Source organism: Perna viridis, chromosome 11, assembly GCF_037379345.1.
Source record: "Perna viridis isolate PV_CMFRI_1.1 ecotype Kerala chromosome 11, ASM3737934v1, whole genome shotgun sequence".
Lineage (NCBI taxonomy): Eukaryota > Metazoa > Mollusca > Bivalvia > Mytilida > Mytilidae > Perna > Perna viridis.
Genome location: NC_142455.1, coordinates 22,485,145 through 22,511,878, shown reverse-complemented (window position 1 = coordinate 22,511,878; position 26,734 = coordinate 22,485,145). Strand labels below are relative to the sequence as shown.

Genomic DNA, 26,734 nt, shown 5'->3' with positions numbered 1-26,734 from the left:
TCCGATTGCTCGTATACACTCAACATGATACCACTATTCGGATTTAATGCTACATTGACACGCGAGTACTGTTGAACTAAATGCTGGAAAAGTTGGCATCCTCCCTGATGCATTACATTTTCAACTCACAAACATGCAGCTCACTTAACTGATAAATATGCAATTCTTTATATATAAATATAAGGGACTGAGTCACAGTGATAAGAACACTGGTCTGAGCACATATTCACGACGTCGATACAAAAAAGGTAAGAAAATAATTATTCTGACGCATTGAGTTCAATGGGATATGCGTTCTGTCGAAAATGACTACGTACCACAAAAATTATTGCTTGAACACTATACACAAGCCGAGAGTGGGTCTTCTCTGAACTCTCCAATATTCCCCATCACCTATTTATCATAGCTGTACAAGTAGCCCGTGCCTTCTAAGTTTTCATTACCCTGGGCCTAATTACAAGGGAAAAATAAACCAAACCACGACTCGATTTATAAATCGTTGCAAAAAATATATTTTACAAAAATATATAACTTTTCATATGAGAATATCAGGATCGTGTTTTGGCAGTCTGCTGTATCTGACTGATATATTGCTTCCTTTGGATAGTTTAATGGTATACTTCGTTAGCAGTACAACTAAAATAAGTGATATCAGTATCCTGAAATATAATAAACGTTATAATAACATAAACAATACAATTATATTAACATTAAATTAACAAAATAACAGTTGTGTATTCTACATCATGAATGATTCACATGTACATGTAACAGAGGCAAATCCAGAAGTTTATATAAATTGGGTTCAAACCCAGATATTTGTTGTACCGTCCATGCGATGCTCGAAAGAATAGTAAAGGATGTTACAAATAAATAGTAGATGTCCGTTTAAAAATGGAATGCCCAGACAATCATGGGATTCCGTTTATTCACAGAATTAACAATTTCAATTGAAAGAGGTTTCCAAACCCCCGGAGTTTTCTCGGGATTCATCATGGTCGTGGCATTGACCCCAGGTCGATTCACACATACAAATTGTTATTTGAGGTACAATTGTTTTTTTTCTGAAAAAAACAACCAACAAACAACGAATAAATATAACACGACGAAAATATGATAATAGCATGATAGTCAATTGCTTCGACTTTCCAAAAAGTGGTATGATCTCAAGCATGACCAATCACTAAACATACTCACATTGTACAGAATAGTATAATTTCTATACTTTTGAGACGTTCTGTGTCATCAGATGGCGCACTTGTCATGACTCCAGGAGAAGGCATGGTCATGTGACTTGGATCCGGCATTGGTGGCATGGTTCTCTCCCCATTCTCAGACACCAAGCGAGGACAGTTATATTTTGACCATAATTGGAGCCACTACAAAAATGAGAAATAGAACACTGACCTTTTTTATAACAAAATGGTACCATGTTTACATATATTCGAAATTTGAAGGTTACAGTGTCAAACATGCCGTATACATGCACATGAAGAACGATATGCAGACGCGGGTCAAGATATTTTGAAAGGGTGTACTTACCTACTTCGTCCTCTTCGTGCTGGTTTGCATGTCGTCTGTCTTGGGACCAATGCTGGACGTCCCCATGCATAATTTTTTGTTTTCATCTTTTTCTTAACTGACCTCCTCCATGCCTCCTTTGGTCTACATTTTGTACCTCTTCATTTTTCCAGTTGGAGTCCATCGTAATACTTTCCTGTTGATGAAATTAGGGTACATTATACATACATGTCCTATCCATTACTATTTTTTTCCATTTTTATCTCCTGAGAAATCGGGGTAGTTCACAGGTACAGCTCGATATTAGGTACATGCATGTTCGACTTGCTTAAACTTTGGTATGGAAAACATCAAGCAGACTGTTGTGTTGGCTGGTGTAACCTTGAAGATTCAGCACCTTAAAGGAGGACTCAAAGTACATTGCATCTGGAAATCCTGATTTTGGTATCATAGTTGCTGATTTTGGATGACGCCTAGATGTTACGGAAGGCAGTATAGGCTCCTATAGCTTTAGAAATTCTACACTGTACATCTTTTTCAGACTCTCCATATCATTGTTAATCTTGCCTCCCAAATAAACAAAATTACTTACTTTCTCAATCTCAGTACCTTGTAGGATGACTGGTCATCTGCTTTGGTATTTATTATCATAAGTTTAGTTTTGGATACATTGACCGTGAGACCTATTTTTGCTTCTGATACTAGCTGATTGGTTTTATCTTACATAGCTCGGTGACAGTGAGATAGGATGGCGATGTTATCAGCGAAGTCCAGGTCTTCCAGCATTTCATTTTCCAATTAATCCCTTACCGTTCATTCTTCGCTGTTTTTCTCATGACCCGATTAATACAGAAGGTGAAAATGATGTAGCGGACTAATGTTTGCTCATTTTTTGCAAAAAATTGTGCATAAGTAACAATTTCTAAAAAGGCGGGATTGATCTTAACCCACCACCGGCTTGTAAGACAACATTTTTCGGTAATACTCTCAGCACCACTTATAGTGAAATACGGCTGGAGTTTGCTAAAAGCCAGAAGACGGATACAGAAACATACATACATGTGTATAGGTAGTCCTGAACAGCTGAACTAACAGCAGCGTGCAATGAAAATGCCATGGGAATCGCGTTACTTGGTTGATAATATAAGTATAAATATACGTGAATTGTCAGTTTCGCTGTACCTGTGTATAATACTGCTTTGGGGCCAGCTGAAGCCTGTCCTGTGGTGTTAGGGTTTCCTCGTCGTTCATCAAAGACCCATTGGTGACATTGAGCTAACATTTTTCATGCCGGTGGAGTTGTCTCCTTTGATATATTCACCGTATCCATTCTCATTTTATGTACATGTATACCTATTTATAATTAGCTAAATTCTCTAGAAAGTCATTTTAAAGTACGTGTATAATTTGGCTGACATGTTCAATGAATAGATATATGTATAATACAAATGAATGTACATGTAATGTGTTGGGATAATTCACATACATATAAATGAATCTTATCATTTCTACACACAGTTTAAATGTAAAGAAAAATGCTGTAAACCATAAAAATAGAAAACAAAGCATTTAAGCGAAAGCGAAGAATTATTGATTTTTCTTTCATAGATAAATTAATAACTGGTTTTCCATCTGAAGACATGATCAAACAATTACTGGTTATAAACATGTCTTAAATGCAAGTTTAACGTTCTTTTGAAGTGAAGGTTGATACGTGTTAACATTTATATTCTCATGTAATACGACATGATAGCCGTTAAATCTTTGTAATCAACTTACATCGATCAACATATATACATACATTATACATTATATATATATATATAATAAAAACAATTTAAGGGGTTCATTGTGGCATAATGAAATCCTACATAGTCTGTCAAGTTAACAGATCTGAGGCTATGGAAGATGAGGAGAACTACCAGTGACCGCATTTTGTTGCTTTAAGATAATTATATAGTTGCACTAAAAATATTTTAACCGCACTCCCAAGATACGAACAATTAATATTGGTTCGCTTACCATCACTGTTTCCAGGAAAGGGAATGGAAGGGAAGGGAAGGAAAGGGAATGGAAGGGAAGAGTCTGAAAATGCAAACTCTTCCATTGCCAGCTACAGAGATTCGCAACATGTTACAAGCGACAGAGCTTGACATGCTTAAATTTATCATAAAGTTCAAGATTATTACATATTATTATTTGCTCTCAAATTAAGCTTACTGTTCTGTCTGGTATTGACAGTTGATTTTTCTTTCTCATTTTTCTCTCTTCGATATGATTTGCCCCTTACGAAGGCGGAAAAACTAGCCTTACATTTTTCAGAAGCATCATGGTTTAGCTGAATTAATTTTATTCAGGTTGGTTTTACCTTTTGAATGTGGCTATTTTTTACTTATTCATCATAAAGTCAATTCACAATTTACATTATTAGTTTCAATACATAGATTCACTGCTATGAAGAAAAATAGAACCGATGAAATTACATATTAAGTACATGTAAAATGTATTAAAGTGATAAAGCGATACCAGACGCATATCTACGTATGCAGGGAGAGTTTCAGGGGATCAGAACCCTTTCCCCATTTGTCGGAATGTTGTGTTAATTTCATGCAAAATTTTGACAAAATGCAAATAATAGCCTGGACCCCCTTTTCTTAAACCTTCTGGACACTCCTTTTCTAAAAAACGTCTGAATCCGCCCCTGTCGGAAACCCAGACAAATTAATCAATCAACGCACGTGCATTCGTTATGATTGAGCGACACAAATTTAATGGTAGTACATTTGAATACAAACTTTGAGTTGTCTCTCATGTACATGTGTATAGTGCCTGTTGACTTACGTAAACACCTGGCACTATTTCACCAATCACTCTAAAATGTGCCTCCTTATCCTGATCACAGTATAGAATAACATGTGTTGCACTGAAAAAAATAGTACATTACATTCATATATATACATAACGACAACTACTCAGACATTTCGGCTACACTTTCTTCTGTTTCTGTGTAACAATATGGACGTAGGAACCACTACGATCGTACCAAAAATTTTTACAGGTACGGTATGCCGTACCAAAAATTTTCATATAAAATGTTTTTTGTTTTTGGACATATTTCACCTGTTTTTTTATTTCTATCTTGTTCGGAATAAAAATGACATTTTTAGATGTCAGAAACAGTACCAAAAAGGTTTTGCTTTCTATGCCAATGAACAAGGCTGAGTAGTTCCGATTAAAACATGTACATGTACTCATATCTCATATTTGTTTGTGTGGTAAATGCACCACTATTTGTTATTCATTGTAAACTGAGAAATGTGGATGTATAGAACAAAAAAAGTCCTTATCAATTTAAGGATCTTTCTATAAAATTAGATCGGTTCTGATTGGCGATCAATCGATTTTCCCTTTTTTTCATAAGAAGGATTAGATACCGAAAAATTGACAATCCAAGTATTGCTTCAAAAATACATGTCATTTACATGTATATAGATACATAGACTTTTTATGAGCAACTCGGCGGATGTTTCTAGTAAAGCAGAGGACGCTCAACCTACCGGTACACCTGGTCCATGCTCCCAGTTTTTAGTGGAGACCGAGTTGCTCAATTACTTGTGTTGCTTTATATGTGTTATTTTAGTTATTTTATGTTCTTTGTTGTGTATATCTGTTTTCCGTGTCTGGTCTTTGTTCCTACATTACATTCTTTTGATCTCCGCTAGAATCTTGGTTCCATTGATTACTCTGTATCCACTAGTCAGATAAAAATATGATAATAATTTCCACTTCTTTATTAACATCATTCACCATCTTTTTATCTGTGTACAAAAAACGTAAACAGGCAAATATTTTTCACGTGAAATTCATGTTAATCGAGCTTCACATGAAATTAATGTGAAATTTACATGAAATTAACATGATTTTCATGTGAAATTCACTGACACGAATTTCATGTGAACATTTCGTGTGAATTTCACGTGAAGGCTCCATTCACTCGAATTTCACGTGAATTCTGTCACTTAGTTTATCTGCTCAATTCAGGTGAAAGTCATGAGAAATTCGTGCGAAAATCATGTGAAATAATTTTGCCTGTGTACCTGATATTTTTAGTTACGTATATTGTGATATTTCTGTTATTGCAAGATTTACCGCCATAGTTAAAACTCTCATGATTTTTTAACAAATTAATTGCTGAAAATAAAATAACGATTTTTCAAATTAATGTATCATTAATCATAAACAAAAATTACATGTACTGTCAAATGTCCAAAGAAAAAACAAGAAGAGAAAACGTTGATACATTTATATACATGTTGACGGCACAGGTACATGGGGTAATAATCCTACTTCACCATCAGATCCCCCATTTTTTTTTCATTTTTCAAAAACATTGGTTATCCAACTACTAGTATATGTTTTCATTTATGTTCATATTTTACTTAGATATGCAGTTTTCTATAATAATTTATGTTCCAGTCGAATGCCGGTGGTATATGAATAGACGACTGGCACATTGATAGAAAACTGCATATTTCAGTGCAAATATGTGCAGAAATGAACACACAGTTGGATAAACAATGTTTTTGAAAAAGAGAAAAGATTGATAAAGAGGGGGGGTATAGTAGGGTCATCATTCCATGTACCTGTGGATGACGGCAGTAAGGGTAAATACAAGACCTACATTTCTTTGTCGCCATGCCGTTGCGTCATGACCAGTGAGAGATTACCATTGTCATCATGTGAAAATTCTACAGTATCGGCTGTTCCTAGACTGGTGTATACTCCAGATTGAGTAACTTTACAAGCCTAGTTTGAAAAAAGAACGAACAGTGTGACTTTAGAGTTATACACTTTGGTCACTGAATTACAGACTTGTGACACTAAATTGGGATTGTTTACGGGGGTCAAAATAAGGCAAAATGGGTTAATTTCCCGACTTTATAATTCAGCAGACCTTCCGTCCAATTATCTCTTTACATTTCAATAGAATTCAGAATTTTGCCTACACAAATGACCACTTGGTTTCTTATTTTTCTCTACCCAATCTGTTTTTTTATCATTAGAATTGATATAGCAGTCGTAAGTCGTAAAGCCTGTTAGCATCTATGATCTCTTACCCTGCCGCAGGAAAATAGATCCATTGACCGTTAAGGTTCAAATAAAAAAAAAAAAACAATAGGTTCCCTCTACAGTTCTTTCTAAATATCAGGTTAAATTTCATATTATTTATGCCAAATAAACGAAACCAATAAACATTTTTTTTCTCTGAAATAAAATATACTCCGTCTGATTAATTTGGCCCAGCATAGTTGACCTCAAACATCATATCAATACTAGTTGTTCATTTCTATGCATTTACCCGAATTAACCAATCGTTCACTTTCTTTCGATATTCTAGTTGAATGTGTGACGCATAATAAGACATTTGGTAGGAAGGAACCACCTATTATATATGAGATTATACAATGTAATTAGTCATCAATTCTTCAGCAAATATAAAGAGGTGTGCTGAGAAGCTATCTTGTAACATTTCATGCAGAGGCGGATCCAAATATTTACTGAAAAAGGGTCAGTCATTACAATAAAGAATGGGTTTACAGGTTATCATTTCAACTTTTTGGCCAAATTTTACACAAACCTATAAACAACAAGGTTACTAAACTCCCGAAACCATCCTGATGTATCCGTAACTGATTCGTGCATTTCAGAACAGCAACATTATAAAAATGGAAATTTTCTTGGCATTAGAACGTTATGCCAAAAAGTACTTTCTATCATGCACGGCCACATAAGGCATTCTTTTTCCATATCCCGCGGAGCGAAAAAATACTCGCGGAATCAAACGAACTAAAACTGACTGCTAGAATGAAAACGAATTGTGTAGTTATCTTAATTTTAACAGATTTTTAATACAGTTAATGACAAATAAAAATGTAACTTTGCTTAGACAGTGGCATAGTAATATTGATATTACGATTTTCCCTGTGATGGTGTCAGTCTGCGCTCTTATGTTACTGCTCTTTGTAATCATCCATATAGGTATCTATGCGGCACGTTTTATATAACACTTGCCTGAGCTATAGCTTACCAACTGACAATTAGTTGTAGCTAGATGAGAGGTACTGTTTTTAAGGACAGGAGTAATTTTAATATGGTGGCTCAAGTGTGAATGATCTGACAGAGAGTTTCGAACTGGAGCTCTTAATTGAATTTCGACTTGAAAATGTAGAAACTGTAAAAAGCCAACTAGTAACTATAGTTTGCTGTTTAATCATGCAGGTTGTCGGAGAGTTCTGTGTTCATTCATCTAGGCGTTTCATGTACACTGACAAAAATCCTGAATATAATGAAAATGCGCACTGCTACGATGCCACGTGACCAAAATGGTAAATTTAAATAAAACAAGTTTAGTTAACATTCTTTTGTAGAGAGTCCGGTTCATTTCTTTTATTTTATCCCTTTTTTAAGTCGCTAATATTGTTAGTTACTTTTTGCATTCGTAATTTCAGTACTCTATATTCGAATATCATATGCTTAATTATATATTAATACTCCACATTATGCTGTAGATATGCGCCGTGTTTATTGCCATAGCGTCATACATGTAGTTCTAGCTTCATACGAAATAAAAATGTACCACTTAAATATCATACACGTGTGATCTACGTGTGTTTCTTGATTGAATGAGAACGGGAAGTTTACATGAAATGATCGGTTAGCATTGAACATTACTCAGTTTCCGATTCTGGCACAGGGGCTCATTACAAGACTATATAGGTCATATACAATAGCACGGCCCCGATATCTATATATTCATTACCAGTTGTTTAATCTGGTTCCTTATCTGGTTCCCTGGTCAATATCATAAGCAGCCCAAATATCACTAAATGAACCTCTTTTAAACAATATCATACACATGTCTATGTATGTTTTTTGCTTGTATGAGAACGGGAAGTTCTCATTAAAAGATGAAATGAATTTATGTAATATTACCAAAATTTCTGATTCAAACACAATTGACTACATAGGTCACATACATTATCTTCATACAGCCATTGCCAGTTGTTTAATACCAGTTGTATTGATTGATAACATTCGGGTCATCACGGCTACGAAAGAGTAATCATGTCAATGGAACCGAGATTCTAGCGAAAGTCACCCGATTCAAGACATATTCAATACATTAATTACATGAAAGTATCACGATTTATACAATAATGTTGATATTACAGTCTGGTATAGACCATTGTTTTTTTTTCCTATTTTATCATTCGGTACCATTCACCCGGATGAAAGACGTAGGGCAGAAAAAAGACTGGTATTTCATTTAGGTTTTACCTTAGTGTGGCCACAAGTACTTTGTACTAGTTATTCAGATTATTTCATCAAATCACTCATAAAAGAGGAGTGAGAGACTACATACTTAAATATAAACTAGAAATACGATATAATCTACTACACATTAGTCGGACAACCCAACAACTGTACATCAAAACTTATACCCATTTCATTTACAATAAAACTATCCCTCTATTCATTGACAATACATGTAAATTTAAGGAATAAATCACGGAAACTCCATTTTATCTTTGTTTTACCATGGGCTGGTCATTTACAATGTATGTGTCGCATTGTTTTACCCCAGGCGATAGCTAGCGAGAGGTTAAATAACGACATAAATGGATAACCAGTGGTAATACAATGATAAAATTGAGTTTCCATGATTTATTTCGACTCTAATAGGACTAGTTAATTCATATTTTTGAATAGACCCAGCCTATGTGTTGAACGAAATGTTTTTCATGTCTTTATCGCTTTTTTACCATGGTTGTGGTCCAAAGAACTATGAAGCACATCATATTAGAAAAAAACTTACCCCTCAACAATACCATTATCCGAACTACCCCCCACTTATAAATTTAGACTTAACTTAACACTTATAGAATCCAACCTTCTCCGCATGCACTTACAGAACCTCACATTTATACAAACGACCTATCCCTTCCCCCCAGACACACAGAATTCGACATACCCCAATCTATCGAATCCGACATATCCACAGAGTTATAGAATCAAATTTACCTACACTTACAGAATCCGACCTACCCTCACATTTATAGAATCCGACCAATCCCACATTAACAGAATTCGACGTATCCTACAGTTACAAAATCCGACTAACCACTTTCCCACATCTAATACAATGATCGGACTTACCCCTACACCTATACAACCTCCATCTGTTGGGCCTTCGTTGAAGTTAGAACATGGATTCCAAGAGTATTTGTTATTATCAGTTCCAGCTGTTGGATAATCCTTGAACCTAAAACAATGAAAATGAGCACAATAGTCTTTGTATACGGTGACTCGCTTTTGCAAACGTTGGAATAGCTGATTTTTTAAAAAAGAAAACTAGCTACTATTTCCAGACATATAATTATATTTACAAGTAGGTATGTGAACTTGTCAGTGTTTTCAAATATACTTATCAGCATACTAAAGATGTCAGACATACTTACAAATGAGTAAGATAATTTAATGGTGGAAGAGATACTCACCTGGAAGTTTGAGAACTTGCTACGTTGTTTGATATATTTACATTCGGATGTACTCACGAAGCAGGGTGAGAACTTTGCTCACGTTTCCAGATATCCGCGGCCGGGGGGGGGTGTATGAGAACGAGCATGTTTACATGTAAATTATCAAATGATGTACAATGTATGATATAAACTATAGTTTATAATATAATCACTGAGCAGTAAGAGGACGCTAAATGTCGTCACATATACTCACCGAGGAGTATGAGAACTTGCTAACGTTGTTAAGTTGACAACCCTGTTGTGCTCGTCCACACATACGCATGAATTGATTTTTCTGCAATTTTGAGGGATTTGCGACTGCACCAAAACAATACAAAAGAAACTGATAGCAATAATACACTTCTCCATGTTAAGTTTTGGGTGATAATAATAATTGATATAGTATTAGGACTCTGATAACGGTAATAGTTTGTGTATTTGTGAATTTGATAATTTGGATGTGATAATAAAAAGGTGAATTATCAATGGGTAATAACCCAATAAGGCCTCGCACATTATTAATGACTTAAATGTACGTTAACAAATATGTACCGGGTAAATTTGTTTGTTTGTTTGTTGGGGTTTAACGTCCGAGCAGCAATATTTCAGCTATATTCAGACGATGAACATGAAATTGATGATAAAATGAACATGAAATGATGATGAAATGAAAAAGGGATGGGACACAAGGATGATGGGGTCGACAAATTTTGATTGCCACTGGAAATAGGGAGAGATGGGTAGGGTCGGGCAATTTAGCCCCCTGTGGCGGAGCCCTATGGTTCCTACTCCGGGAGAATACCACAGTACGGTTCTTTAACGTGCGAGGAACGTGGCATCTTTCCCAACACGGTGCACCACTGTGGATTGCGGTCAGGTTTTCCGTATTATAGCCTGACAACCCCAGCATGTAACACGCCAGGGATACCCCATTCCACCACCTGGGTCACACATCCCAGTTGCTCTGTGGGCAGAGCGCCCTAACCCCCGGCTAAGGTTCTGAGCACTATTTAGTCGCCTTTTACGACAAGCTTAGCGCTGCTGCAGGTCTATTCTTTTAACACCCGGACCTGCACGGGGCAGTACCGGGTAGACAAGTGATAATGATAATGGTGAGAGACTACTTCATGCACGTATACAGCACAGCATACCGGCATTTGCTATATTATTATGAGTGGTATTTTAGTATTAATACGTATGAGCGCAAAAAGATAAAGAATAGCAATTAAGTTGGTTCACTGATAGTAAACGCGGTTTAAAAGACTTTTCATACATGCTTATGCATTTGAATTTGTTACTAAAGAAAGTAGTTGCTCTTTCAACATTCCAACATGGTGTCATGTCAATTTCATAACTAACGAACGTGTCTTTCGGTTTGATATTGCCGAATGCGAGATGGAGATTGCAGTAACTGCATTGTAAGTTATAAATCGAAATTTTAATTTAAGATTTAGTTATGAGTATAAGGCTTAACATTGTTACATGTCCCAGAACATTACACAGGCAAATATTTGTCATGTGAAGTTCATGTTAATCGAGCTTCACCTGAAATTCATGTGACTTCACATGAAATTAACACGATTTTGTACGTGAAATTCACTTAACATGACTTTCATGTGAACAATTCACGTGATTTTCACGTGAAGGCTCGATTCATCTGAATTTCATATGCACTTTATCACAAAGTTTATTTGCTCAATTCAGGTGAAAATCATGTGAAATTCGTGTGAACATCATATGAAATAATTTTGCCTGTGTAGACATGTACAAGTCTATAGTAAATAATTTCTTGTTTTATAATTAAGGGAACTAAAGACATGAAAATAATACTACATGTACGTGATTTTGGAAATTTAAATTTTAAGTACAAAAAATACATTCGTACATTTGACGTAATTGTTTATATGCCTTAAACATCCTTTATATTGATATTTATATATAGGTATAATAGTTTCTATGAAAAATGGTTTTAAAATACATCTAGACTTTACATGTACATGTATGTACAAGTACGGTGTGTCGCAAAATACAGTTCTGATTTAAACCAAAAAAAGTTTCTTTGTTTTGTTTCGTTTTTTTGTGATCCTGAAAAAGTCCACTGTGTAAACGTTTATTTCATCAAAGAAAAAAAAATATTTGATAAGTACAATGCACCGACAATGTCTTTTACTTTAGAAATACTTATGAAAGAAGGTATCCACGAAAGACCTAGGCAGTGTAGCACATGCCAAATTTTGTTTTCATAAAGTGTCATCCATTAAAGATCACAAACTCATTATTTTTTTAGAAATGAATGCTGGTTTGCAATTTACTGAAATGGCAAGAATGGAATAAAATACACAGAAAGCACTAGACACTTTTAAATACTAGTAAAGGGAAAAATTCTACGATCTGTTCCTAATTTAGTTGATTTGTTTGGGAACTGAGTCATCTACTTAAAAAAAATGCATGATCTTTGTGACATCGTTACCATTTGAACAAAGTAAAGAAATGACCAAAAAAAAAAAAAAAAAAAAAAAAAAAAACAAGAAAAAAAAGAAAAAAAAATACCATGTGTGCCAATAAAATATAGATTCTGTCTGGTTTCTAAATGACCAGCCTCTTAACACTGTAAATATGATGCACATCGCCATTGATTTACGTTTTTCGCTTTTCTTCCCCTGACTGAATGACCGTTCATTTGCTCAATGAACTGCCTTAAGTACACTGGACAATTCAAAAGACGATTAAAACTTTCCTAGTGTAGCCGACTATTCATTCACTTGTTTTCCCGTCAACCCATAAAATAGAAGGATTTCAGTTTGTAATGAATATAGGACCAACTTTACCACATGAAGTTGACTATTTCAATCGCTGTAATAGAACGAGTTAAAAAGTTTTCAACTACATGTAGTTCTGGAAAAATCTAATTTAGATACACGTATTTGTTGTTATTGAAAACCACAAAATGTATTGTTTACCTTCTTACGTGGATAGATCATGTTTTGGTTAACATAAACAGAATGAATGATAGATGTACTGTTTGCCACGCAGTAATAAAATATATGTAGAAGATACCCTTAGGCTGTGTTTGGTATGTCTCCTTGTTCTTATCTATACATCTTCCTGTTTAACATTTGATTTGATCACTTGCAGATTTAGGTAAGGTATTATGATAATTAGTTTTGAGAGTTGCATGCATATAATAATAGTCGGTCACCACGATACATTTAGACAGTGCATACCGTGTAACATTGTACATAATCCACTAGAATTAATTATAAACATCGGTATGATATCACGCAGGGCTGAGGGATTTTAAAGACTATATGTACACACTTGGATGTAGGCCAGAGTACGTGGCGGATCTAGAAGGGGTGGATGGGGTGAAAAGGTTTGGCACCCCCTTTTTATTGGAAAATTTGTCATTTTCATGCGTAACATAAAAAAAGAAGGCAAATAATGTTCTAGTACCCCTTTTTGTTAGGAACCCCGTCTGGCACCCCCTGTTCAAAATGTTTGGATCCGCCCCTTAGAGTATAAATCCATAAGTTAGTCAAGTACGTTAAAAACACCCTTAGATGTGATAATGCGAAATTGCAGGAACTACTTGTTTTAGACATTTGTTTATACACCACTATTTTTCCTTCAAACAAAGTGTCGACATGTGGCCCCTATTTATCAATCTATATATTTTATTCCTACACGTGCATGCATCTCGTATATATATTGCTTTCTCGGAAATTTGGGTCGATACGTATACTCCTTTTTGGATTAAACAACTTTTGCTTTGCTGTTGAATCTAATTTGTTGAAGCAACTTTACAAATACATGTACTTTGATGCATGTTCGATATAAAACATGTCTGTTTACCTTTTACTGCTTATGGTTACTTACCAAAAAACCTCCAAGTAAGTTCACACCAGTTATACATACTAAAATAAAAAAAAATGAATGTATTTACTACACATACAAAGTAAAACCATGTGCTTTGATTTGTTTTTTAAGTTTGACATGTGCACATGTACAATACCGTTTTACACTTATACACAAATAGCCCAACAACACATACATGTAGTTTCTGTTGTTGTTAATATATTCAAATTTCTTTCACCTTTCCCAGGTCATTATGAAACTAAAACATGAAAATATGGCATTTGGCTTTTATGAAACTATTTTTTTATGTATCAGGTAATTTCTCCCTGAGTTTGATTGATAATAAAAAAGTAATCATTCGGCACAGTTAAAATATTGAATTCTAACATAAATTTGGTTTTCAAAGATTCGGATCTATTACTATATATGGCTTCATACATTACATTCATTACACACGCAGATGGTTCATCATACATATTTAATTTTTATCTTAATGATACATGTACATATTTGTTTTGCAGGATGGATCTACGAGAAGCCAAAATCAGCCACACGATGGACAAATAATGATCATACAAGGTAACTACCTTATTCACAAGGAATTCCGAATCACCTGAATCCGCCACCATGTTTTGGATATAATTAAAATGTTCATTTTCTTTCAAGGAAAAGTAATGTTTTATTTTATAAAGAATAAAATACCCATAAATAACAATATATCAGAGGTTAATATTGGTATTGCAAGAAAGAGAAAGAAGATCCCCCATAAACATGTTCTGACTTGGCTTGTCCTTTTTTAAACTAGTGAATTGGTTAACTGAATGACTAGTGAATTGGTTAACTGAATGGATTTTACAGCAAGTTAAATAGTAAACTACGGGGGATACAGTAGATCTTTTCCCAGGGTGGGGACCCGAGATTTCGGGCTAGGAGACACAAGTAGAAATAAAGCACACCGAAACGAGGCTAGAATCTTCGTTTCATGCCAAAATCACAACTTTAAGGAGGTTGGAGCGTGCATCTTGCACGCTTTTTGTTTCGAAACCCACCATAACCGAATTACTTTATTGAATATGTCTCCCTTTGATAGTGTGACTGACTCCCTACACTGTACATAAGCAATGTGTCAAGGATACATTAACTTATCCACTACTATCTAAATCTTTGCCTGGTATGGTAAGTTTGATTTCTTTCTTTATTGTCTACTGGTCTAACGATGCAGTTCATCGAGAAGACAGCATTAGACCTATCAATTTACACATAATACCAGAAAATCATTGTCTACCTTTTTTCCCCTAATCATTGCAAAAATGACAAAAAAACTTCAAAGGTTGCACAATTTTGAATGGAACTACTACAGTAATTATTTTTTAAGAAATAGTCTGATTAACTACAATCACAGTTAGTATTTTACGCATTTTTATAGAAATAATAAGGGGTTAATTCAAGTTTTATATGAAGAGGAAATACATCATGGGCAAATAGATGATACCCAATTAGAATCAATTATTGTTCCTTATTTCTTACTCTTCATGATTGACCGAGATGAAATATTCTTATTTCAGACAGGTTTTTGAATAGACTAATTTGTCATAATTCAACACCACTATACAATTAACTCCAATCAAACGGAAGCTATTTTTTTATACTGCTACAGTAAATATTCTTAATTGATTTCAGAAAGTTCTCATAGCATAACAACAGAGCTAATGACGACTCCTCGCCTCAATTTAAAGGCCAGATCATCAGCCTTAGTGGACACACCTTATAACGCTTTCCTTCTTGGTATCTCTGTTCTTGGAATAGTTGCGTTAATGTCTGTCGGTGTTGCAATAGTAACGTATTTTACTAGAAACAGATCGCCTCGAAGAAGCGAATAAACCATTCAGTCAATGGAAGAATTCACGAAAAGTTAATCATGTACAGGTAACACCAACTGACTAAAGTTGCAGGAGATATTTTTATTATAGAAATAAGCTAACTCGTGACCGTTTAGTTGTGTGTTTGCTGATGTTTCAGTCTTTCTACCCTACCATGACGATATTGAAGGTGGTGAAATGCATTCATTCAATTGAGTACATTCATCTTTCAATTCAACATCATCAATGCCTTCTGCAGTTCGTTTTTTTACCATTATCTGTGCCAACTCTACAAAGGACGAATTTCATTCAACGGTGACTGCTTGTACGTTGATGTTCACAATTTTTCGACATAGGTAATGGTCAGGACGCCGTTAAATTTCAGGATCGCAGAGTCTGATACATCGAGTTATGCATTCGATTATACACAACGTGTAATTTCCTATGTGAAATCAAAACAAACGGAAAAAAATAACAACAAAAACAAAAGCAAATAAACAAACAAAAAACAAAACAAGAAAAAAAAAAAAAATTAAAATAAAAACAAACAAAAATACAAAAAAAAAAATAAGGAAAAGATAAAGACTACTGTCAGAGACTTATTAAATGAAGCAATAAAGAATTTGAAATCCATTGGTGTGTTTATGATGGAGATTAAAAATAATACATTTGCATTGTCACTAATTATATATTTGGATTTTGAAAACATAACCCTCTACATAACATTGTAATTTTCTGAGTCGGCTTAATTGAAAGTTAACATGAGGGAAACCATGGAAACCAGGATTCGAACGATAATCAAAATGAACATTATCCAGGAATAACGACTAGATACAGAAATAGACACATTCAACAAAGAACATGTACTAATCAAAATACCACGCACATTGAAATACAAGCAAATGGGCAACCCAGATTCTACTAAAAACTGCGAGCATGCACAAGGTGCATCGGTAGGGTAGGTTAAATGGGCAACCCAGATTCTACTAAAAACTGCGAGCATGCACAAGGTGCATCGGTAGTGTAGGTTAAATGGGCAACCCAGATTCTACTAAAAACTGCGAGCATGCACAAGGTGCATCGGTAGGGTAGGTTAAATGGGCAACCCAGATTCTACTAAAAACTGCGAGCATGCACAAGGTGCATCGGTAGTGTAGGTTAAATGGGCAACCCAGATTCTACTAAAAACTGCGAGCATGCACAAGGTGCATCGGTAGGGTAGGTTTTCAGTGCTTAAAGTTGTCAAGTTTAGATATTCTCGCTTTCATGCTTCCAGATAAGGCATCGTCGTTAAGAAACAAGAATAACGCTCCTAATAATATGTGTCTAACTGTACGTAGTGAGCTGGTGGATTGTACGACTCTTATTCACATAATAATTCGAATTTAGTAATAACCATGGTACAGTATAGGTGTAGCAGTAAGGCAAAGAGGCAATGATTAAAATAGAACACCTAAAATCCAGGGATAAAGATAAAACCATAAAAACAAAACAACATTAATAACACAGATCAACTTAACACCGATTCTGTGTAACCACTTGAATACCTGTACAGGGGGGCTGGAAATGCACGTACTCAAATTTTCACCTTCTTTTGCCTTATAACTTACCTGAACATATGTGTCAGATTAAAACATAAAAATGACAAAAATTAAGTGGGATGATACTATTAGAGAAGCCGTTGAACATCTGCCCACTTTCAACTCCGCTAAGTCATCACTTTACAGAGCTCGACGTAAGCAGACACCACCACTACCAAAGACTCAAACAGATATCAGACTCGAGGGTAAATGGACACAAACAGCAACAGGAGACCGATTCTTACTATTTGATAACAAACACCAAACCAGCAGAATGATTGCATTCGCAACAACAGAAAATCTTCAAGACTTAGCCACTACTGACAAATTCTTTTGTGATGGTACCTTATACACATGCCCTAGTCTCTTTTACCAAATCTACACCATACACATACTTATCGACGACAAAATGACACCAGTTGTATACGCTTTCCTACCAGAAAAAAGTCAAGCTACTTACACCCGTTTTTTCACTCTACTACATGACAAGGTAAGCACTACATGTATTTAGAAAACATATACACATTTTTGATTCAAAATAAAAAATGATGAGATATGGAGTAAGTGTAATTGAGACAAATCCCATTAAAGATTTTGTAAAAAGTGCAAGTGAATTACACATTTTTGTAACTGTTATGACTTTGGGCTTGCAGATAAATACTTAGAATTTACTATTTTGACATGTTTTCTATAAGAGTTTTTTGTAAATTGATAACAAGTAACAATTACATCAATTATAATGTATACTTTTTATTATAGATGGCAGAACATGGACTTCAATTCACTGCAACCAATGCATATCTAGACTTCGAGACAGCTGCTCACAATGCGATCAAAGTAATCATACTAAGGGTTGTTTCTTTCATTACGCACAGGCCATCTGGAAAAAGACACAAGCCAGTGGACTACAAATACCGTACCGAGACAACAATGATGTGAAAACGTTAGTGAGACGTGCTGCTATTCTTCCTCTTATACCCATGGACGCCATTGAGGATGTTTGGTTCCAGGCTCTTGAAGACCGTGACGACGCCAACATCACACAAATAACTCAGACTTTTACAGATTATGTCACAGAGCAGTGGGTGGAAGGAGACCGAACACGTTGGAACCACTTTGGAACACAAGGACCCAGAACCAACAACAACATCGAAGGGTGGCACAGCAAAATAAAGAAGATGACACAACAAGCCCACCCCAACATATTTACTGCAATTAAGATGTTTAAAGATGTTCAAAATGCCAACGACATCAACAGAATACAGAGAGCAGCCGGTGGAACTACCAGACCACGCGCCAAGAAATACATGAACATCGACCGCCGTCTCGCCACATTGAAGAACCGTTACCAGGAATCATAGATTTAATGACGTATGCTGACTCTGCTTCCGAACTTCTTCACCTTGCTTGAACATTTCTAAGAACTTAAAAAAATGTGATTCATGTTTTCATTTGTGACATTAGTGCTGTACTGTGATATGTGCTTAGAATAATTATGTTGTTACTTGTTGGAAATTCATGTTTTATATTGATATTTATATTAAATTACATATAACATTTGGATAACATGAAATTGAAAACAGTGGAATAGTGCTGTACTGATAATGTATGTCTGTATGTCATTTATTGTTATAACTTTATGTTGTATGCTTATTTATATTTCATATGACATTTAATGAAATAAAATTGAAATCTTACATTTAGTCTTTTATAATTATAATAAAAATATATTTCATAGGTGAAAACAACAAATGTAAAATTAAAAAAATATAGCTATATTATCATCAATAAATTAAATTTTAATCTTTGATGATAATATGAGTATATTTTATATTTTTGTTATTGTCATCTATTATAGTCGGCGTCACATAAATAACATACTGTTAAAATTTGAATAAAAATATTTTCTACGACTTTATTGACACCTACCGTCGTTTAAATTGTCTTAAATGACTTGCTCATTCGTTTAGCCAAACGGCTTCTCCCTAAACATTGAATCGTTAAATTCCGGTCAGATTTTAATTCTAGGTGCCAATATTTACATTGTAAAAAGTCGGCCATGTTTACAGTGATCGGGTTGCTAGGAGATTTTGTTTACGTTTAAATGGTTTATCCAAAAACCGAAGAACCCAGAATGCACTTCGGCGTTATTTCGGATATCTCGGATTTATTTTACGCGAACAACGTACAATACCGAGAAGTTGATCAAGCAGACGATTGTCACCGGAGTTCGACGGGAACTTACGCACTTCGTTTGTAAACAAATCGTCCCGTAAAAACCAACATGGCGGATATTAGTATGGGATTTTCCCGTAAGGATTTGTTACGCATGATTTAAGCTAATAAGCGACTTGTTTTTGAGAAGCTGTTTGGCTAAACGAATGAGCAAGTCATTTAAGAAAATTTAAACGACGGTTGGTGTCTATAAAGTCGTAGAAAATATTTTTATTCAAATTTTAACAGTATGTTATTTATGTGACGCCGAGTATAGATATAGATGTGTAGAATTTGACATAAATTCACAAAAAATACAGGTAACTTTAATTGTATGCCCCTTTAGATGGCCTCTTAATCCATAAAATTAATGACGCGTTGTTTTAATCCAGTAGGCGTTCGGGGAATAAACCTGCCATTATAACCACGCCCCATGAAAACTGACCTTAGTAAACAGTCATGTTGTGGATGCAGTCATAAATACAAGGAATCAAGTACTGTAGAATATTTATTTTTTTCTTATAGATTGATGACATATTAAGGAATCTTGTTTGCAATAAACATAATTACAATACCTTCTACAACTAAGTTTAAAAAGAACACGTGAACAACAAGAACCTTACCGCGTTATCTTCAAAACTTTAATGTTCACTAATGACATGACATGAAATGCGATTCTCAGCCTTTTTTTGTTCTTAAAAAATTTAAATATACAACTGGTCAGTGTGGAGTGTCGGTAAATAACAATAGTGGATATGTTTTGTATAGAAAAACAGAGGACGCTTCCCCTACCGGTGCACCTGGTCCATGCTCCCAGTTTTTACTGGAGTCCGAGTTGCTCATTTACTTTTGTTGCTTTGTACGTATCATTTTGGGTATCTTGTGTTCTTTGTTGTGTGCGTCTGTTTTCCAAGCATGGTCTTCGTCTCTGGATTACTTTTTTTTAATTTCTGCTAGAATATTGGTTCCCATGATTACTCTTTCATCGAATAATTCAGTGGTGCTTACCTTATATCCACGTGTTTTGAAAAAAAATAAGAAAAAATCGGAATCGAATATGAATTATTAGTGGTTTATTATTGTCATGTTTTGACGTCTCCTATAAAATTATACATAATTGCAGCATCATCTCATTCCATTTGTATATATAGTAGAGCTACATCATTTCCGATAATTCTGCGAAGTTGGTATTTAATCAAGAGTCATGTATGTAGTGCAAATATCATACATTGAGAAGGAAGGACAAAGTAACATTCATTCATGATTTTAAACAGTGATGATGGAGCAGTGCTGACCATTTTGAGTTTACCTCTATCCAATGGCAATGTACAGGGTAAACCTTACGAATGTTTAACGATAAAGACCGCACAATGAACGAAGGATTGCTTTGACGATTACTATGTTAGTTTTGAAGACATGTAACCAGGTATATGTACAGATATGAGCAATCCCAGAGGAGCAGCCAGAAGCATTTCTCAAATGTGATACATAAATTTACTTTCATATTCAATTTTATTGTTAGTGATGCATCAATACATTCCCGAAAAAATAAAATAGGTGCTGTATACAATTGGTGAAAATTAATCATGAATTGCGACACAAACTGTGTATCAATTATTTTGGGAAGCTTCTGTAGTATAGCATGCAGTTTGAACGCCCTTTGTATATGGATAATGATCAGATCCAAAAGTTTCCGACGAAGCAGGTTCCATGTATTGGTATTTAGTTTGAGTGTAAGTGATTTTCTAATCGGCATGAGCTTTGCTCTGAGAATTATTTCCCAATTATTGCTGATGCCAACATTTTGTATCGTAAGTGAATGGATGATATACTGTTGTAGTGTCATGTCACTGTCACACACATTGATGGTCTGTCTGGAGCGCTTGAATGCTACTTTCGTTGTTCATAAAACCTGGATCAAGAACTTTACGTCAAACAAGATGATGTGTACAGTCGTGATTATTTGTGTGTTCGGTGGTTTGCTGTGTAGCATTCCTCTAGTTCTAAGAGACAAAGAAAAGAAATCTGGAAAATGTAGTTTCATTGATATGCCTTTCCCATATTTACTCGATATTCCACTTGTCTCTCTGTTAATTTCAATAACGATATCGTATACGTGGGTCATTAAACGTATGCATTATCACATGAGAGCGGTCGTTCCACGAGAGGAGAACGGCCCTACGCAAAGGCTGGAGTATAAGGGAAAACCCAAAGTTGATTTCTTGCTCGAAAAAGGTAGTACAAACAAACCTAAGAAAATAGCTTCTAATTTGTACAACGACAAAATACACTGCTCGGAAACAACAGTGGAATTAAACTCGAATTTATCCATCGCTGTAAATAGAATCAACGAAAAACAGGAAGTAAATAACATGCAGAATGTTAAATTGATATATTTAGTACCCAAAGATAGCACAGCGAAAAATACGGATGACAAGCACAAGAACGGGTTAGATAAAAATAAACCTGAACAATTTACAACTTCTGTTAATGACCATAGTTCTAATGATGTCACATTGACTTGTAAGAGACAAAACTTGCCTGAGAATCCAAAACAGACGAATAGAGAAATCGCTAGAAGTAAACGATTCAAAACAAACGTTTTAACACTAGGGGTCATCATCATTGTTACTTTTCTAAGCATCGCACCAAAATGTGTTTTTTCCGTTCTAAGATCAGTCTTTCCGGATAATGCAATTTTACCAAAGGTTAATCTAGTCAAAAGTTTATTTTTGTTGAATACATTTGTGGATCCTTTCATTTATATTTTAAGAATCAAGGAGTTTAGAGATAAATTAAAGCCACGATGTAGTTGAAGCACTTTTGTTTAGATATTTACTTTGTTATCATCCGGCGCGTAGCTGAGGCCAAATTGGCAAAATTAAGTGCAGGTAAAAGCCTTTTTTCCTATAGGCAGCTACGCGCCGGATCATTGCGAAATTAAAGTAATATGAATGGTGTTTCATGTTTTTGATGTTTTTTTCGATTCTTGGCTTATATAAAACTAATCCTTCCAGAAACATTTAAAATGGCAGACATGTTTAATTGCAGCACTGCGTTTACAAGAAATCTTATCCGAAAATGTTGTGTAAATTCATTATACATATGAATAGTATTGTTTTAGCTTCTGTGTGTTTGTGTATATTGTATGCTCGGACGTTAAACCCAAGCACTGCGTTTACAAGAAGTCTTATCCGAAAATGTTGTGTAAATTCATTATACATATGAATAGTATTGTTTTAGCTCCTGTGTGTTTGTGTATATTGTATGCTCGGACGTTAAACCCCAAGCACTGCGTTTACAAGAAGTCTTATCCGAAAATGTTGTGTAAATTCATTATACATATGAATAGTATTTGTTTTAGCTCCTGTGTGTTTGTGTATATTGTATGCTCGGACGTTAAACCCCAACAAACAAACAAATAAACAGAGTATATTGTATATATTAAACTGTTTTGATGTGTGTTATTATCATGTTTTTTTTAATTGTATTTCTCTTGTACCAATGTAAATTGTCTGTTTGCGAATAAATCACGCATACAATGCACTTTGATCAATTATACTTCCAAATTGATTTGTCGTCTTCGTCCATTTTGGTTGATTGCTAATTGTTGATAAAATTGAGACGAGGCATTATTAATCCCGTTTTCGCCCATAATTATGATTATAATAGTATTTTGTTTTAATGCAGCCGAGGCTTAATACGTTTTCATTCTGATATTTTCGTTTTCTTGTCTTTTTTTTTAATATTTGACCAATCTACGCAACCAACAAACTAATATGACTCTACCCCGAATTAGATATATTATTCTTTATTCAAGTTCTAAACAATACTTCCAAATATGCACGAGAAAAAAAACTTATTGACCTAATACAATATATCTGATAAAGTATCGGTTCAAATTGCGATAAAATGTTTATCACACAATTCTGTTACAAAAATGCATTACATGAACATTAAAAACTTATATATACACTGAGAATATGTTTTAAATATTTACAATTTCGTGTACCGTATCATGCATGAATCTAAACACTTACACATGTAACTACTAGAATAATACAAATAATTTCGGTTTAGGGCATGCAAATCTCGTCACGTGACTCCGTGGTTTCACGAGATTGGGTTCGAGTCTACCATTCAAATGCATGGAAATTACTCATTTACAGGATGTTGGTTCAAGAAATAAAACCCAAAGATCTTTCTTTTGGAAAAAACAAAATGATAAAAAATCATTATACATGATAAAAAAGTCAAGAAAGGCAATAAATATAAGATTTTGCATTGTAATGCAGTGCTCCGAGGTCTCGGAAGTAAACAATAAAATGCAGATCCGTCTTCGGATTTCAATACGTTCTACATAGAAAATTCCGGTGTGAAAAACGAAACTAGAATGAGACTTGCAAACCCTATGCTGAACACTAATTTAATGAGTAAACCCTCATCAGCAACTATACCAACTATATAAGAAGATCAAGACCGGTATAAATTTATCAACAAGTTGTACTCAAAACCAAACAAGTAAATAAAATAGGAAACGAAATCCAGAAATATACTATGAGTTATACACGAAATGTTGCCTTAGTGTTTTATATTCTGTAATAATCTAATTTCAGAAGTAACTCGCTTTCTGATTGGATAAAAAAAATACGTCCATACATCTCATACAGCAACCTTTTTTAACGATTTACTCATTGAATTTCAATACTAAAATTGAATTATAAAGAATGACTGTTATATTATGTCGGTCTATTTGAAATAATCTCAATGCTGTGGTGCACACTTGAAAATATCCTGTAGTGTGTACCCTATGATTGAGGTTATTTCTTCATAAACCGAAAAAATATAACAGTTAGTCCTTAAATACTACAAGAAGCAATTACTGATATGTGGCATATTTCATCCATGTGATATTTGATAAAAATAATTAAGATAATTATAAGGAAAATTTGATAATAGTGTCCACTCTACTTATTAGAGGTGATTAATATCAAGGTTCTACAACCTGCCAATAGATGACGTTGCTTTGTAATCATCGTGATATTTTCATCTATACTTTCTATGCAAATGAAGAATTAAAAAGGAAACTTTAAGTATTTTTTTTTATCTGCACACATGAAGGTTTTATCAATGTAAAATGCAGGCAGACTGATGATGATTTTCACCCGAAACATTTTCGGAACCTTTTACTTAGTTGAGATGTACTTAGGTGTCAGTTTCTGTAAGAATCAGACAGTGGAAGAAACAATGTTTGAAATAATTCGCCGCTTGTACATAGCAATCTGACTATTTGTACCGTTAAAACAGGTTTTCATATTAGTTTAATAAAATGAGTTATTATAACGTAATTTTTTAAAATTAAAAAAGTAATTGAAATAATTTGAATATAATAAATAGATAATATTTCAGATGCAGATGATTTTGTCAAAAACCTCCTTTCCTTTAACATGATACAAGTATCCAACCATGTGCAGTGATGCAGAGATCAATAATTGGTGAATAGTGAATTGTGAAGACTTCCCAAGACATAAAGGTCGGTCGAAAAGTCAGCTGCATGAGGAATTGAGATTTAATAAATCGCACGATAAAATGCATGATGTGAGATAGCTTGGGTTGTGTTAATATCCAGGCACGGGTGGAGCGCCCCCAGACGCCATTCATATTTTGTGAATGGTGAATGATTTTGCACTCAAACGAGTAGTTTAAGACCTAGTAAGCCAGTCTTACTAAGAGTGTTTTAATAGAGTTACTCTAATACGTTTTCCAGTATAATAAATGCTTGCCACAGCTAACCCATGGCCGCCAAACAGGTAACCGAGGAGAGTCGGTTAACATTCATAACATATTTTGATAGACAAATTATATTAGCTACTTATGAAAAGACACTAAAGGGTCTACTTTTTGAATATCAACGGACTGCTTTCGGATGTTTACCAATGTTAACCGATTCTCACCAGACTCCATCCTCGGTAGTTTGACGGCCGTGCACCTGTATACGGGGCAAGGCCCTACCTGCTTTTACATGGTGCTAAACATGATGAAACTGAATACTAGTACATATGCCGCTAGTCTACGTTCAATGCAACATATAATATAATGTAATGCATGCGGAAAGAGTTGAAAGATTTGACATTGACGCATTGAGAAACACTTGAAATGAAGGTTTATTGTATCATAATAGCGATCAAACTATATGTAGTATAAACGTAGGTAACAAAAACCACTAAAGCGGTTTTCAAATGAATTGCATGCACAATTTTTCTGTCATAACTGGAAAAATTGATAATTCAAAGTGGCTGTGTAGGAAACACGTGTATAATATTATACACATCATACTAATGTTTGTATCAAACATCATTTTTGTAAAGGCGTAACGTTGTAAAACCCAAATGGAAGGACGTACGTACTTTGTAGCGTAGCTTAAAAATGAGAGGACACAAAGAAAAAACAAAAAGTGGATGAGCAACCCGAACTCCACTAAAAACAAATTCAAAACAAATTCAAAACAAATCTAAATTCAATTAAAGTCGACAACCTTTCACTTAATAATGCTATTGCTAGACTAATTCAATATCTTGCGTTTCCTGAAGGATCTACCTACAATGTTATCAAACAAAACAAAACTAAACAGAAAAAAACCCACCCTTCAAAACAACAGTACAAAACAAACAAATACAAAACAATAAAAAAAACAAAACCAAACAAAAAACAAAAAAACAAAAAAAAAATCCCTAAAAACAATATAAAACAAACAAGCAAAAACAAAACAAAACAAAACAAATGAAATTAAAACAAAACAAAAATAAAACAAAACAACTAATTCAGCCAAGAAGATAAATATTATAACATTTACTTTAAACGGTCTGATTTTGGATCCCAGGAAAAAGAAGGGAGACATTACACGCTCATTTCTTGTCAAAAGTTTGTAAAATAAACAATATTTTCGAACGAATAGGGGGTCAGGAAGTTGAATCCCCACTACCTGAATCTGCAACAGACAAAATATTATGTTTTTAATACGATACCTGATTTAAAAGTTATATGTTGTCATTCCACATTTTCACAGATGTGTTTTATATAAGTACAACTACCTCGATAATCTCGCGGTAGCCTGCTAAAAATCGTG

General features: G+C 34.5%; 2 protein-coding genes and 1 long non-coding RNA gene across 3 annotated transcripts; 2 read left to right on the top strand and 1 right to left on the bottom strand.

The window, feature by feature from the left end:
• Positions 1–484: 484 nt before the first annotated feature.
• Positions 485–10,506, bottom strand: LOC148603380 (uncharacterized). The gene is made up of 6 exons (XM_088553839.1): positions 10,315–10,506; positions 9,739–9,844; positions 6,203–6,327; positions 4,363–4,444; positions 1,198–1,379; positions 485–659 (listed from the first exon to the last, which is right to left on the bottom strand). The coding sequence occupies exons 1-6, from the start codon at positions 10,467–10,469 to the stop codon at positions 536–538; spliced, it is 774 nt and encodes a 257-aa protein (XP_088409965.1). The 5' UTR covers positions 10,470–10,506; the 3' UTR covers positions 485–535.
• Positions 10,507–13,152: 2,646 nt separating this feature from the next.
• Positions 13,153–15,944, top strand: LOC148603379 (uncharacterized). Its single transcript, XR_015916778.1, has 3 exons — positions 13,153–13,241; positions 14,477–14,534; positions 15,636–15,944. It is a non-coding gene; the product is annotated as an uncharacterized LOC148603379 (long non-coding RNA).
• A 970-nt stretch (positions 15,945–16,914) lies between these two features.
• On the top strand, positions 16,915–18,333 carry LOC148603378 (uncharacterized). The gene is made up of 2 exons (XM_088553334.1): positions 16,915–17,884; positions 18,154–18,333. Exons 1-2 carry the CDS (start codon positions 17,456–17,458, stop codon positions 18,331–18,333), a joined length of 609 nt encoding a protein of 202 aa, XP_088409460.1. The 5' UTR covers positions 16,915–17,455.
• The last annotated feature ends 8,401 nt before the right edge of the window (positions 18,334–26,734 follow it).